This window comes from Giraffa tippelskirchi, chromosome 7 (genome assembly GCF_054371585.1).
Source record: "Giraffa tippelskirchi isolate mGirTip1 chromosome 7, T2T-mGirTip1v1.2.pri, whole genome shotgun sequence".
Classification (NCBI taxonomy): Eukaryota; Metazoa; Chordata; class Mammalia; order Artiodactyla; family Giraffidae; genus Giraffa; species Giraffa tippelskirchi.
This window is the reverse complement of record NC_137281.1, coordinates 122944089-122960652: the sequence shown is the minus strand read 5'-3', so window position 1 is coordinate 122960652 and position 16564 is coordinate 122944089. Positions and strand designations below refer to the sequence as shown.

The following is a 16564-nucleotide window of genomic DNA, read 5'->3' as shown; positions in this document are numbered from 1 at the left end:
TTTATTAAAAAATTAAAAAAATACAATATTATAAAATATAAAAATAATATCAAGTATTGGATATTTGATAATTTTTTTAAATTAATGCTAATTTGAAAAATGATAGTAATATTGTGTGTGTGTCTTAAAGAGTTCTTATCATTTACAGATGTATATTAAAATGGTGACTAATTATTTTTCAGGGATTTACTTTAAAATAATCTGTGGCAGGGAAGAGAAGTAGATACAATAAGACTGGCCATTCATTGATAACTACTGAAATTGGAGCTTCACTGTAGTATTCTCCCTAGTTTTGTACATATTTGAAATTTTCCATATTAAATGTTAGAAAACAACAACTTTGCAGCAGCATCTGGCCTAGATCTTCCTGTAGCCGTACTCTTCTATACATCACAACACCACGCTTCTGCTTTATTTTTTTCACTTCATATAAGAACCATTTCTACCTGTTATGTACCTCAACATTCTTGAGTGGGATGTGGACTACCAATAAAAGCCAACAACAGTCCAATTCCAACATCTTACCATCTTAAGCAAGAGGCAAGAACTAACCAAAATGCTTCTGTGAATCTCACATATGCAGCTACTCAATAAGGCTAATGTTCAGAACAAATGACTTAATCACCCTTGTGAAAATAACAGCCCAGGGAGTGGGTTTTCGTGGGCACTGAACTACTTTCTGACATGATTCATTTTCATAAGGACACTATATTTTTCTTTATGACAAAAACATAAATCCATCAGCTAACAAGAGTTTGAAGGAAAGGGAACTGATTTGCATCAGGTCCATAAGAAGGTTCAATTTTGGCTTTTCGCGAATGGAAGAATTCTTACAGCCATGGGAAATAGGAAGTGAAAGGAGGAAATAATTTAGCGAGGAAGCCTGATATGTTTCCTGATTCTTCAATGGTGACAATGTTTCAAGGAGAGGCCCCAATGCAAATAAGCACCTGGGTCAATCCAAGATTAAATTAGATCTTCTTGTCTAGAATTCTGCCAACTGTTCACCAACATAATGTCAGAACTGTTGACCAAAAAAAAGAAGGAAAACCTGACTTGCATATTCTTACAAGATTCCTGAAAGGTTTTCAAAAGTTTAAAAATAAAACATTATTTTCTTATTTGAGGTTTATTTATTTCCTGGGAAATTAGCAGAGCAGACAAAGTACCTGGTATTTGTTTGTTTCTGTATTTTTGCTTTTTTATTAACTTTGGTTGTGTGATTTATCCCATGGGAATAAGAGATATTAGGTAATTTGAACATTTTTAATGACAAGCAGAAAAATAACTATTATCTGTTTAAACTATTCCTTATTTAAAGAAGTCTTATTTTTATAGGCTATGAATGAATATAAAGCAACCACAATTTCTTAAGAGTTTATTGCCAATCAGTTAACTAGAGGTTAATGTGTAAAGGTGCAAGGGTATAGGAATTCTAACAAAGCTTTGCCTAAATTAAGATAAAGTACGTTTTGGCCCACTTTCCCAGATATTCAATAGTTTAAGATCTCTTGAAAGCCAACTCTCGTTAAAATCAAAATGGGAATCATTAAAGGAAAATGAAAAAACTACAAAGATTTTCAATTTCTCAAAAGAAATAGGGCACAGAAGAAAAACGACAAATAAGAATCCCCTTGTACTGACTGAGCGTTATGTTGCTGCAAGGCATGAAGCCAAAGGATGGGAACACTCAGCTGGAAAGTTAAGGCAATGGCTCTTTTCAAGGGTGGCCAATCTGAGTCAGTCCAGCCCCAGATCATGCAAGCAAGGCCTGTCCACAGGCATCCAGAGAGAAGAGCAACAACTGATGAAGTGAGTCCTGGGAGGTGGGAATAATGTGGGAAGGAGAGGTTTCTTGGTCCAGAGCAGATGTGTTGTATTTCTCATTCAGCATCTCTTTCTCTTTTTGCTACCCTAACTCCTCTTAGGAAAGAGGAAGCCATTCCACACCCCTCAGTCCTGGCCAGCCCACGTGCCCCATTGCTTTGGCCACAGTGATGGGCACGTGACAGGAGCAGTGCCAGAGTTATCTCTGAGATCTGATGTGTGGAAGCTGGCAAAGAGTTTCTCTCTTTACCTGTGAGATCATGAGATGAAAGGCAGTAAGACTTGGAATTACCAGTGGTCATCCTGTTTACCTGATCATAACCAAACTCTTACTCTGACAAGGCAATTAAAGCCCATTTCCAAAATATCCAACAACCTCACCGCAAACAGTCCCAACTCTCAGGGCATCTCTTTGCAATGCTGCCAATGAAAGTGGTTTTCAGACTAGTGCTTCCATTTCCTGAAATATAAATTCTTTTCACAAAGGTTCTTGGGGGACAGTGGGGGGAAGGTTCATCAGGAAGGAGACAAAGCCATTTGCCAGATCTGCCAGTAAAAAAAATGCAAACTCTTTTGGAGGAATTGGCAGGGGGTGGGGGGCAATATTAATTATAAATAATCTGGGGGAAGGGGAAATTGAAAAATAAAAATCTTATCTGCATGTTGCCTTTAGGTATATATAACCAGACCTTCACAAACAAAGTAAATTTCCATTAAGATTATAATTTAAAAAATTTTGAAGTTCAAGTTTGCTTCCTATATTTCTGAAAATAATTAGTTCCAAGATGAGAAAGTGGAGACTTTGATAGCCAGGTAGCAATGATTGTCTACTGTAGATAAATCCATCAGGCACTGTACTAGGAACTTGAAATGTGTCCTCTCATTAAATCTTAGGAAACTCAGAGAAGTGAGTATTACAATCTCATTTTACAAATGAGGAAACTGAGGCTCAGCCAGGTCAAGCCACTTGTCTGAGACTCCTTCCTAGTAGCTGATGGAGCCAGAATCTGACCCCAGGCATGTCTGTATCCACACTTCCAAGTCTCCCTGAAAACACAGCCAACGGTTATTAGAGTTCATTGAAAATGACTCCTTGGTCCTTCAAATATAATCCCACAAGCAATGCCACTCTACCCAGCTACCCACAACGAGGCTCAAATAGGAAACAGTGTGAGGTAATTATAACGTATACCCCAGCCACTAGCTCTGGGTTTTTATGACTGAACTGCCAAATAACTCCTAGCCAACTCTTCAGGAAATGTGCAGACACTTTCTCAGATTCCAGCTAAAACATCAACTATGTGGCCCTGGGGAGTACAGAGCTCAAAGGGTGGTAATGGGATATAAAATTTGCAAACTTGAGGTCAGTGGCCTCAATTCTGGGGTATGAGGCAGCAGTAGTCCATGAAAGATTAAAAACTAGGTTGCATCTCAAGTCCTTCCCTGAAAGGTACCTGTTCATGTCACCTCGGACATTAACCCCAACAGTAAAGGGAGAAATATAGCTCATATGTAGTTCTGCCTAGAATCACTGGAAGAAAATAATAATATCAACAGGTTTGAGACAGGGTGTTCATTCTGAGAATTCAGCATTAGGTCCAATTCAAACACAGCTGATGCTCAATAAATCGTTGTCACTTGGAATAGGCAAGTGTTCTACAAAATTGGTGGGATAGATGATACAGAAGAATTTAAGATTGTTTTTTCTTCTTCACAGGCACACTTATTTCATGGAATCTAAATGCATAAATTGGTAGTGTAGATAGTTGATTCAGCAAGTTACAAGATAAAGAGTCTGAGCTTATAGACCTAGAATTGCCAGGGTTCATCCCAGGACTAATTGTTAATTATCAGTGTGAGTGTGGGGATGGGGGGATTACACCCATGAGACTCCCAGAGGAGCCTCCCATTTCTCTTTCTCCCACCCCCTTACTAGCAACCACCTCCCTTAAAAAGCCCCACCCCACTCAACCCCACCTAATCTGGAGGCTTTCACTGAGAGCAGGGTAGGACTGGGGAGCTAAAACCCCAGTGTCCAGCCTGCCATCAAGGCTGCCCACAGAGAGACTGATAATACTGCCTAAGGCCAAATAAACAAGAACAGGAAAAATGTCCATGCCCACACGATGCAGGAATTTTGCTTATTTGCAGTACAGTTGAAGACTTACAGATAACAGTCACCCTCTCTAGGGTATGAAGACAAACAAGAAGCATAATCTCCTACCCAACAACATCATTTTTCATTTGTGTATACTCAATCGTGTCTGACTCTGAAACCCCATGGGCTGTAGCCTGTCAGGCTCCTCTGTCCATGGGATTTTACAGGTGAGAATATTGAAGTGGGTTGTCATTCCCTTCTTCAGGGGATCTTCCCAACCCAGAAATCAAACCCAAGTCTCCTGTATCTCCTGCATTGGCAGGAGGATTCTTTACCACTAGCACCATCTGGGAAGCCCAACAACATACTTCTACTTAAATCCCCTTTTGCTATGGTGTGACTCAGCTTCCATACCTATGAAGTTAAGAAGAAAAAATTAGTACCCTGAACACTTTTAATGAATCTTTCCTGGGCCTCAGTTTAAGCATCTATAAATTTCTAAAGTTGGTCCCACTATAAGGATTTTGTAATGTTTTTGTGAAGGTGGATGGCCTGACAATGGAGGAAACTCTGAATCGTGAAAAAAAAAAAAAATCTACAAATAAGAAGAGTCTTTAAAAGCTACTCAGCGAAGGTACCAACCTATTAGGGTCTGATTATATGATATTATAAATTTTCAGTGAATGGGTAGCGGAAATGGCAGACAATGAACCAAGTGGGATGCACTGAGCCACATGGCACTATATATATAGGTTCATAATAAATGATGGATTAGCCTGCTTTTCCACTACATTCCTTTGACTGTTTTACAGGAGTGTTTTCTGACATCCAAGTGTCTTTCTTTCGTGTCCTGACTCCCCTCCAAAAGCCCTCAGTCTCCTGAAGAGCCTGGTACCAGTGCTGCCAGGAGTCGTCATCAGGGTCTGTTAGACCCCGGCACCTGCTATGTCCAGCCCAGATCCACCGGCTAATGGAACTCCACTATAGAACTTTCTCTGAACTCTCTCCTCTGGCCTCCCTCAATCCTTCTCCTTCCCTCTCCGAACAAAAACATTACCCCTGGTTTTCTCTTTGAACATCCCAAGACCCTCAAGTAAAAAATGAACATTTTATTACGGATTTCTTTTTCTTAATGTTTTAACCCTTATTTGATCTTTATCATCCCTATTTTATTGGTAGCTCAGCTTACAAAGTTACAAGAAGAAAAAGAAGATGAGATGACAATGAAAAAGGAAAAGGAGGGGAAAATTATGATGAGAAAAAAGGCAAAGTGGAAGAGGATGGAGGCAAAGGAGAAGAAACAGAAAAACAAAACAAAAACCTGTCTCTGGAATACATTTCTTTATTAACAGAGATATTACTATGCTTCAGTTCAAAACCGTGAACTTCACAGCAGACATAATGTGTCCATAGGGCTGACATAAATCCTATGTCCCAACACCAACATCACAGAATGGTTGTACTATATTTGGACTTAGATGTGTTTGGATACTTATATTTGAATGTAAGTATGACTGATGGTCTAGGAATTCACAACCCTTCAAAACACTGAACCAAATCACTTGTCTAATGGAGCAGTTCCCTGACTCTGGGCCTGCTTGCCGTCTGGAATACATCTTTGGCTGGGAATGGTAGAGATAGTGAATTTTCCTCTCTCCCTTCCCCTCAGAGGGGACTGAATAAACAGACTCAGTGATAACTTCAGCAACAACAACAAAAAAAAGCCACTTGAGAAAGTGGTAAAGTCACAGGAACTTAAGACCAGGATTTGACATAACAGAGTTTTGGATCCATAATCCAAACTTGACTGTATTCCTAATCCAATTTTATTCTATGAACAATGTAGCTACTCCATTAATGCAAAAAAAAAAAAAAAATAGAGTTCAGCTCACTATCATATCAGTTCTATTGACAACTGTACATCTATTTTTATTTATTAATTATAATCCCAGATTCAAAAAAAAAAGTGTTTCTGAGGTAAATAACACCAACAGATATATAAAAGGGGGCTAGTGAATGAAATTTAAAGTAAAATTCCATATAGAAGGAAGATAAAACATATCAGATACCTAAATTAACAAAGTTAAGTGATTGTGCATTAAATTTGTCTTTGAGTTTCTTAGAGGCTAAAGGAAATGGAGTGGGGAGGGGGAGTTAGGAGTTTCATAACTTACCAGATTTTTAGGAACTATGGTCTTATTCCTGGGATTTGCAAATTCTTTAAATGCAGAACTGTAGCCAAAGTAAGAGCAAAGCCCTTAACATTAATCTAAAAGATCACAGAGATACATTATTTATGTAGCATTCTGAGGTCGCAGTAAGCAAAATACAACGAAACAACCGTGATGGGAAACTAAGTCAATCAGAGTAGATCAAGTTAGAATTGAAACATCTGATTAGACTTCTCACAAACCAGCTAACTCACTGTGGTAGCTACTCTCCAAAGATTTTACCCCTTAATTCCTCCTCTCCCTGTAGACACAGGCTGCCCTTCGCCTCCATCAAGAGGCAGAGCTTATTAGTCCATGCCCTTGAATCTCAGCAAGGTCTGCGACTTGCATGGAATTTCAGACAAGACTGTCTGAAGAAAGTCTGGTAGCTTCCACTTTTGTTTCTTGGTATCCTCAGCTGCCTTGTACAGAGTCTGGCAATGCTGCTGGATGGTCCACGGGGAAAGGGAGACAATCTGAGACTACATGGAGGAGAACCAAGAAACCCAGCCAACCCTGATAACATATGAACTCATTCAGGCCCTTCCAGCCAGCTTTTAGCCATTCATCTCAGTCTGTGGTCAACTGATGGGGTTAAAACATGTGACCAGAGATGAAGAGGCTATTGTTCACCATCCAGCCCCAACAGACACTTAACCTGAACAAAATCTGGTAGCTGCACCTGGGGCTCAGTTTCCCCATTTGCAAAAACAGACTCAGTGGCCTATCCCCAGGGGCTGGCCCAGGCAGGAGATCACATAGGAGAGAGCTTTGAAATCTGGAAGGCTCCCAGCAGAGCCAGACAAGTGGCTCTTTGCTTCTTTTATCCCTTCCTCTGTCCATCCATTTAGCTCAACCACACCAAAGTAAACAGGACTGCAGGCACCAGTCCACGATCACACAACCAGAAACACACGTGGAGAAGTCATCTTACTCATTTCAGACCCAAAAGACATTGTGGGAAGCAGAGACAAGACTCCCCATTGCGTCCTGTCCAAATTCCTGGCCTGCAGGATCATAAGAAATAATAAAATTGCTGTTGTTTTAAGCCACTAAGTTTGGGTAATTGGTTACGTAGCAATAAGATAACCAAAACACAAATAAAGTAGCTTATTTCCTTATAGTAAAGAGACTAGGAATAACTCTCTCTTTAGTTTCTCATTAATAACGTTATAATGCTTTTACATGTAATAAGTTTCAGTGCACATGGAGGTACATGTACATTGGAAACTTCCTTGCCTTTGCCTCTCGTAACCAAATGGTCAAGTTCTACTCATGTTGCTACTTGAGCCTCCTCATCACCACCAACACATCTCCCCCACCACCGCTGCTCTGACCATCGTGCACTCCCACCATGACTCCTATATTAGCTTCCCAAGTCTCCCTGCCTCTAGTCTCCTTATTCACTGTATCATATACCTTTTACACCTCAGCCAGAGTGGCCAAGATCTGATCATATTCCCATCTTAGAATCCTGTATTACGTCACCATCCTCAGCTTTCACGACAATCAGACAGTATATAACATCATGCGTCCTTTAGTCCCTCTCCCACCCTGGCCTATGGACAGGCATACATGGTGGCATACTCCACACTTCCAGGGGACTCGACTTTCATAGGCTACACTATGAACCGTGCCTGCAAAGCCATGCAGTGCAAACCCTGAGTCATGAGTGCAAACCCTGCCCATCGTACTCAATGTCCCTCAATCACGAGAATATTATATACTTTCTGTTTCATGCCTTTTTCACTCAAATTTTTCCTTATTTCTCTCCTGTACTTCCTCCAAGCTCTAATATATACATAATTTACCTTACCCAGTCAATTAGTCAATTAAAATTGGTCAACCATTCAAAAACTGCTTATTGCATACTTAGTATGTGCCCAGTTTCTAGATATCCCTAGTGATAAAACAAAAACTCAGCCTTCAATAAGTTCTCTGTCCTACTAAGGACTCATTTATCACACAGACAAGAGGTTAGCAAACTTTTTCTGTAAAGGGCGAAATAGCAAATAATTCCGTTTTGCCAAGCCCTACTATCTTTATCACAACTACTCTCACTTTGCCAGTAAGTGTGAAAGCAGACATAGATAACACATAAATAAATGGGCATGGCTGTGTTCAATACAATTTTATTTACAAAACAGGCAGCATGTTCCATCGTTTGCTGGCTCCTGACAGTCATCCACTGCCAAGTCATTTCTGAGTAAACCCAGTCCTACAACGATACTTCGCTTGTCATGGGAGTGCGTCTGCCTTCAATAAACGCTGAGCCTTTCTCCACAGCAATGGCAGAAGATTCTTGGGAAATGAAGGTATCACGATAATGTGGAAGAAAGGAAGAAACTTATCAGGTATAGGGTTTATTGTAATTGAGAATCATCAAAATACAATGGTTAAGGAGCACTGACTAGGAAGCCAGATTTCCCAGCTCCATCTCTTACTAGTTTATGTCCCTGAAGGAATAACTAAAATCACTGAAAAACTGTATCCCTCAGTTTCCTCATCTGTTAAATGGGCACGTATGTATAATCTTTCTCATAAAGGATCTGTGTATTAAATGAGTAATACATGAACAATGCAATAGTGAACAATATACCAGAGCTTGTTATTCTTTACCATTACTGCTGCAAAATTTAATGTAAAAAATTCCACTATATTAATGACTCTGAGCTTACAGGCAACCAAGGTGAAAAATGAAATCAAAGAATTAAATAACTCATCATATTGATGAAAACTTAAAAGACATAACAGTTACCCCTGGAAAGAGAAACACCTCGTGCAACTCTATCCTGAGAGAAGTTTCTCACATGGACAAGAGAGCAAGAAGCTCTGAACAACATAATGAGGAATGTCTCCAGTTCAGAACCATGGGCAATGCAGATGAAGGATGCCTGTGATGGTTACCTGACATTCTCAATAAAAGTTCAAGATACAATACTAAAATGCATGTGCTATCCAGAGAATCCACAGTTCAGACATGCTATAAGTCCCTCTGTGTTTTATTAGTCTTTGCAGAAGTATCAAAGCTTCCTGTTTGACAAAATGTTATATTACCACATTATTAATTATACCTGGGATTTGTGAACTAGCATGAAGGAATATTAGGAATTTTAAGTGGAATTTTACCAATGTCTTAGTTCTGCATTTTTGTCCAGAGGAATGAAAACCAAAACCATAACTAAAATTAATGGAGAAAGAAAATTTAATATTAAGAATTTGTCTTTAAAACTTAACCTCTGCATACCTCAGCTCTCACAGCTGTAGAGGGAAGGTAATGAAAGGACTCACCCTATACAGATGGGATGAGCACTGAATGTGCTGTCACATGCAGAACACTGAGAACCGTGCCTGGCACATAAAAGTCATCTTAATGTCACTACCACTGCTACAGATGTTATTATTATTTACTTTTACTTACTCCTAGACCCCATGCCCTTTCCTACTTTTCTGTTGCCTCCCAGTTTTTTTAATGCATCTTATTCTCCTAGGAAATATTCAACCCCTCCAGGCTGTGGGCAGTATGTCTCCAGCATTCCACAAAGCTAAATTCAAGGTAGCATTCGATCAAGGCTTCTTGAATTAATGAACTCTTTCAATCCCAGCTTCAACAAGTTAGTGTTAAAATGCTCATTTCTTGCCACTGATGATTTTACAATCTAATGGGAAAGTCAAGCTCAACAAACTTAAGATATTAAACTCCCATGTGTCTGCCATATAACTCAGCCCTCGTAAGATTTTTTTATTTCAGCTTTCTTTAAAAATTTCATGAAACAAAATCCTGTTTCTAGAATAGGCCTATTTGTGGGGTTTCTAGACACAAAGAAATTGTTAATACAGTTTATTTCTATTTTAAGAAAACACCTTATTTTCACATTGGAAATTAAGGCTAAAATTCACAAATTGGTTAGGTTTATTGTTTGGGTTATTGTAGGAAAAAGCAAACAAACTATGTCTGAGTATCCTAATACCAAGTTTTATGTCTCAAATGTTACAAAATGAATCCCATAAATAAATACTTTGTCTCCCATCTTGTTTAAAATGTGGAATTGCTAAAACCTTTTATTTAAAAATCTCCCTTTTTTTTTTCATGGTGTCGCAATACTTTAGCTTAATCTAGTCAATAAATGAGAGGACAAACCATACCACTGCAGGATTTTTGCCTCATATTTAATTGTTAGCCTATGTGACTTTGGATGAAGTCTTAAAGTCCTCTTTATAAAGTAAAATGGACTTTATGAAGTCTGCAGAATTTTTTTCTGTGTGCCCTGTTAAAGTTCTTTATTTTAATAACAGATTTCTGTGTAATTAATCCCTCAGAGTTTGCCATCACATAATCTATCCTGTGTATGAACGGTTCCGTGTGTATTTTTTTGGTAATAAGACCTCTGGAAAAAAAAACAAACAAATAAACAAAGACCAAAGGGGACAAACTGTGTGAAATACAACCAGTCTTATATACTTATAAACCAGGCAATACGGATAAAAGTGCAACAATCCATCTTATCAGAGATTTGGGAAAAGGGGGTTTCACTCTCAAGAATTTTTCCCTTTGATGGGAAACTGTAATATTTCCTTATCTGGGAGCTAAAGCAATAAGGCAAACATAAATGGTGCATAACTACTGCTATTCAAGTAGAGCTATGTGTTTTTAAAATTAGATTGTCTCGCACATTTTTGCCTAATCACAGAAGTTAAGAATTTAGCTGAGAAAATTCTTGTGACCTGAAATTCAAACGATAAAGCTAGGATTTTATTATGTCTCATAAAGTCATTTCACACATGTTAAGCTGTGCCCAGGCAAACAAAAATTATTATACATTTATTACTTGAAAACGTTTTTAAAACTTGCAAAACCCTCATTTCAAAACAGAGAGAAATGCAATTTTTGCAGAGTGAATAGGGACCACACTCATTTCATAAAAAAAAAAAGGATTTCCTGTAAAAACAGAAATTGGCGATTTACTCTAAGAAAACACAGTGAAAGCTGGGAAGAAACTTGAGGATGCTTAAATTTCCACTGTGGAACAACTTCTGCTGCCCAGTGGGAAGAGAGAAGAAAAAAAAAAAAAAAAACACCTGCAACAGGATGGGAGGAGAGAAGGACAAGCTAGGACTACATACCCAAAGAGGGGAAAACCATGCAGGTCCCTAGACAGGGACTCGAGGGAGCTGACAGGAAAGGACTACATATCCCAAGAAGAATACCCAGGCAAATTCTGCTGTCACCTGTCACATCAGAGAAAGACAAGAAGACAATAACTTGTAGGAGAGCCCAGACCAATGGGTGGCAGACACTGATGAGCTTAAAGCACCTTTTAAATAGAGGAAATATTAGTGAGGTGCTGAAAGTTGCTGCCACCAACTGGGCATCAAGCAGACTTGGGGATTTCAGATGACTTTCATTTCATAAACTGTACATCAAAATGGCAAACAGGTTTCACTATAGTCAAAGAGGTTGATTTTGAAGCTGCTAATATTTTAACCAGCCAAAATAGGAGTTTTAAGCAATAACTGGAAAAATGGAACACACGACTGCTCTTCCTGATGATGTATACAGCATGGCATGGTTAAAGACTTATTCATGTGAGACTGTAATAGCAATAAGTAGAGAGAATACATTTTAAAAGCTATTCAAATTTAAGAACAGAGTCGGCATTCGTTTCAAACCTATGGGAAGATCTTTGATAAACAGCTATTATGTTTTCCTTCATCAGTTTATACTACACATAAATGTTCACATGGACACCAACATGCAGGTAGAAGAATATTGGTAATAGCAAAAACTTTAATATAATCTAAGAGCCATCATTAGGAAACTGTTCCAGCCACATTATGGGATTCTGTACGCCAAGACAATACATGAGGTAGATCCCTATGAGTTGATAGAAGGATGCAGTAAAGATAAATAAAAGTAAGACAGGTTGGGAACAGTATGTATAGTACATTCCAGACACTAAAAAGGATATACACACATATCTAAGTGAGTTTATATATATATATGCATATATTATACATATATTTGTACATGTATTATACTATTTCTAGAAAAATACATAAGAAAACAGTCTCTGAGAGGTAGGCAGGAAATATTTTTAATTGTATATCCTTTTAAAGTTTAATTTTTTTACCTTAAATATGTATATATATAATGCATACATTATATGCATATAACATAGATAACATAAGATTTATACAAATAAAAACCTTTATATTATAAAGGTTCATTATTATAATAGTATATTAATATATAGTTATGCTACAAAGGTTAATTATAATTATTTGCTAAATTTTTCATATATATGCAAAATCTCACAGATAACATGAGAATTAGAAATGTTCATAATTATTGATCTATTAACACCATGCTTTGGGGAAGACTTTCTGAATAGTTTGCAATAGAATTATGTCCACATTAGCAACTACATACTAACTAAACACAGAGAAGTGTTTCTTTATAAACTTAAAAAAAATGTAAAACCAAAAAGAACTAAGTGTTGGTGTGAGTAAAAGCATGGACATCCTGTGAAGCAACAAAGCAAGGCTTAGTTTCTGTTTTTACATTGAGTCAGTGCCTCCCGAGGAAACAGGCTGGTTGGTGATAGCACAGAGAGATGAGACAAATGTCTGGCCAGGCCTAATGTCTCCCTGCAGACCTTCATCCACAGAATTAAACCCCCTACTTCCTGTCTCTCCCTAGGAGCAATGCTGTCCAGCTTAGCTTCTAAGATTTTATATATATATATATACATATATATATATATACACATATGTATATATATATATATGAGATATATTTTTTGAAGGAAAAATGCTAGACTAAATCAGGTCCTTTCAAGAATGGATGAAAATCAGAGTTTCAGTCCATTTACCGACCTTGCCATGGGCCGTGCACACGGGGCAAAAAAATGTCTGCTGTCTGATCAGTATCAGGCTTAATAAGATAAGCAAATTTCCTTTCCAACACTTGTTGGAATCCTTGATTTATTTTCTACAAAGACCAAGATGGAACTAAGTTAATCATAACTGTTTCCTGGGGTCAGAAAATCCTGCATATTTCACCAAGGTCTAAGTGCTTAGCTCTGACCATTATGTTGCCCCAGATCTAGACCAGTACTCAAAAATTCATCTGTTCAGTTTACTGGACTTTTTTCTTTCTGTACCTGGGCCATACAGACACAAATTTCACTATATATATATATAGAATTAAAACAACCCATAACAAAAAATAATATGTGAAATGTTCAGCCATATATCCAAGTGGACACCATCATTTGATCACTCAGGGCCATGTGGTCAAACTACACAACTACTCAAAAAAGAACAACAATGCTCCGTAGTGACTTAAATGGGAAGGAAATCTAAAAAAGAGTGGATATATGTATACGTATAACTGATGCACCTTACTGTACAACAGAACTGACACGACATTGTAAAGCGACTATACCCCAATTAAACAATTTTAAAATTTTAAAAATATTTAAAAGAGCAACAAGTTTATAGAAACCTCTGTGTATTTACTCTCTGGTTTCATTACAGAATCCTCCAAAGAGACAAAATGGGTCATTTACAATCCATCCTGGTGCTTCCATGGAGGCTTGAATTTAAACACTCTCGGAGATACTGCTCTTTCAATCTGAACAATTCTAAGGGAAGGGCACTTCTACCCTTCTTTGATTCAGGAAACTGACAATGTTTATGCAATCAACCTGCCTAATTTAAATACTTCCTGCTGAAACATTTTCTGTAATAGGGGCATAGGAGACTGGTGAAATGTTCAACTACATGTGTGTAACACACACACACACACACACACACACACACACATGACAGGTTAAAAATACTCATTTAAAGCCTGCCACAGCAGCATTACTGCCCCCGTGAAATAAGGAGCTTCTTAAAATCGCAAAACAAGTTCTCAGAAACACTTGCCCTACTCTGCTTCCAGTGTAGACCTCTAAAGGAAAAACTCAGCCCCTAATTTTAATCAGCTCAACTTCAAGGAGAATCAACTATTAACTATGGGTCTCCTCTGAATGTCTGTCCTTGGAATCCCGTTCTTGCCTTGCTCCCCTACAAACAGAGCATCTACTAAGATGCCCACCATGCAACTGCTTTCCCTCCACACAACCGGAATTGGTATGAAGGGAAAGGATGGGCTGCCCCTCTTCTCAGTCGCAGCTCCTCCCCTTCTTCCTCAAAGAACCCTCCTCGCCTCCCCAAATCAGCCTCGACAATGGCCCAAGATTCCTCTTAGCCATGACCTATACTCTGGGGCAGAAATCCATGAAGAGTAGAAGCAAGGTGGTTTGGCCAGGAACTGCAGCGAGGACTGGGTAACCCTTGCATCTCTAAGGTGCTCCCAGGAAGTCTTATCAAGGATCCTTCTACTGTCGAGAATCGACCCTGTCAGTTCCTCTGGATCTTGATACTCGGGAAAAGAGGGAGGGGACACCCACACCAAAGCAGCTGGCCGGATCCATTACCCTTTAAGCGCGTCGTGTCCTCCGCCGCCTCTTCTCTTGGCCCGGTTGGCTCTGGTTTCCTTCACATTCCCAGCCTCCAAATTGGTATCCGCCCCATGGCTCGTGTAGGACGCTAAGAGCACGGTAAATCCCAGGGCGACCTCCAGCAGCCCCCCTCGCCGCATGATGCCGAGCGGCCGCCGGCTCCCGCCGCCTCTCGCCGCGCCCCGGGCTCTGTCCGCGGCCGCCGCTGCGCCCTGGAGCGCGCCGCGCCGCCGGGGTCCTGCTCTCCCGCCGCCCGTCCCCCGGGCCGGGCTCCTCCCGCCTTCTCCAGGCGCTGCTCCCACTTCAGGCGGCCCCTGCCAGCTGCAACAGACAAATCGCCGAGGCGGGGGGGAGACATTCAGGGCATCAGGATGCTGAAGCCTCAGGGTCCCCATTCTCGAGCCCAACCCGCGCACCGCCTGCGCGTGGCGCAGTTACTTTGGGTAAGTGAAGACCGTTTGGTCCACAGCTGGCTGAAAAGCCCAGGCCCCCGGCGGCATCGTTTCCAGCCAACCCCTTGGCCTCCCGGGCGCCGCCTGAAAAAAGCGCTGCAAAAGTCCCCATGTCCTGAGCGGATCTAAACCCCGGGACGAGCTTGCTGGGTGTATTTTTTACTAGCACGAATTGCGCGCAATGCGCGCTCTGACGCCCCAGCTCCCCAGTCTGTCCTCTCCGCCAAGCCGCCGGGCTGGAAGCCCGCCGCGCCATCCCCGGCCGGCTCCGGGCACTGCCACCACCCCTCAGCATCTGACGCCGAGCCCGGCACCAGGAGCCCCGGGCCAGGAAGCTGTCAGGCAGGGGAGGGCCAGCGCCAGCTCTGGACGTTCCGGGACAGCCCCTCACCCCAGTCCCTGTCTCTGCCCTCGGCGCGGCGCAAACGCAAAAGCCTCCGTGGCTGGAGCCCCAGCCGCGGCGGCCGCCCGATCCCTATGGGGACCCTGGCTGCACCCACTGGAGAAGCGGCGGATCCGGCTCCCAAGGCGGCGGCGGCGGCTGTTCCTCGGTCTTGGCCGCGGCAGCCGCTGCCCCGCTCCACCCGCAGCTGTCCCAGCTGTGGCCGCCTGTCTGCCTGCGGCACCCACAGTCTCTGCCGCCGCTCCTGCGGCCCCCTCCTTTCCCCACCTCTTCAAGTATCGTCTGCGCAGCGGTTTCTCGCGAGAGAAATACTTTTTTAAAAAAAAAAGAAAGAAAAAGAAAATGACACCCCCTCCTACATCCCCCTCATCATCACCCCACCCTCGGCCCCATCCATCCTCCCTTTCCACTCCCCTTTGCCAGCCACCGCCTCGGCGCGGGGGCCTCTCTCGCTCACAGGATTGGCGCAATGGGAGAAGGCAGAGGTGATCCGGTCCTGCCCAGCCAGGGATTTTGCGTTTTGGGGTGAGGAGTTAAGGGAACGGGAAGAAGTCGAGTAGCGGTTTCACCCGCTCCGCGGCTGGGAGATCTAGACCCGAGATTAGCCTCTCCCGTGATCTGGGAAGCCCTGCCGGCGCGTGAAGCTATGCCACCTGTACCAAGAATGCGCGCTGGAGAGGGCAGCTCGGAGGCCCCAGCGCGAAAGGAGACGCATCTCGGTCTCCCCGGTGGCCGCCTCACTGCTCCTCTGGGGCCTGGCACCGAGCAGAGGCCAGACGCCGGGGCAGGGCGAGTCAGGGGGCCCCGCTGTGGAGGCAGGGGCTGATGTGCAGGCGAGGGAGGAGGCACAGTTCTGAGCTTCAGCTCAAGTCACCCAGGCTGAACCCAAGATGCCTCAAGAGTCTGTGAATGTTGGAACCTGGGATTTGGGGTGGAGGCAGAGAAGGGACGGTCCTCTGGCCCAGCCCACAACTAATCATAGGCTTCTTGTGGAGGACCCTCTTGTGCCTCACCAGACATTCCTATTCTCTCTCTCTTATATACACGCAAACACAAACACACCT

The 16564-nt window shown here is 41.7% G+C and overlaps 1 protein-coding gene across 1 annotated transcript in view; it reads right to left on the bottom strand.

The window, feature by feature from the left end:
- Positions 1–15743, bottom strand: part of FBN1 (fibrillin 1) — a 261212-nt gene extending 245469 nt beyond the window's left edge. The window contains exons 1-2 of the mRNA XM_081508461.1: positions 15598–15743; positions 14622–14966 (exon numbers count right to left, since the gene is read on the bottom strand). Of these exons, the coding sequence (XP_081364587.1) occupies positions 14622–14785 (164 nt within the window). The 5' untranslated portion in view covers positions 14786–14966; positions 15598–15743. The remainder of the gene's footprint in view (positions 1–14621; positions 14967–15597) is intronic.
- Between the last annotated feature and the right edge of the window lie 821 nt (positions 15744–16564).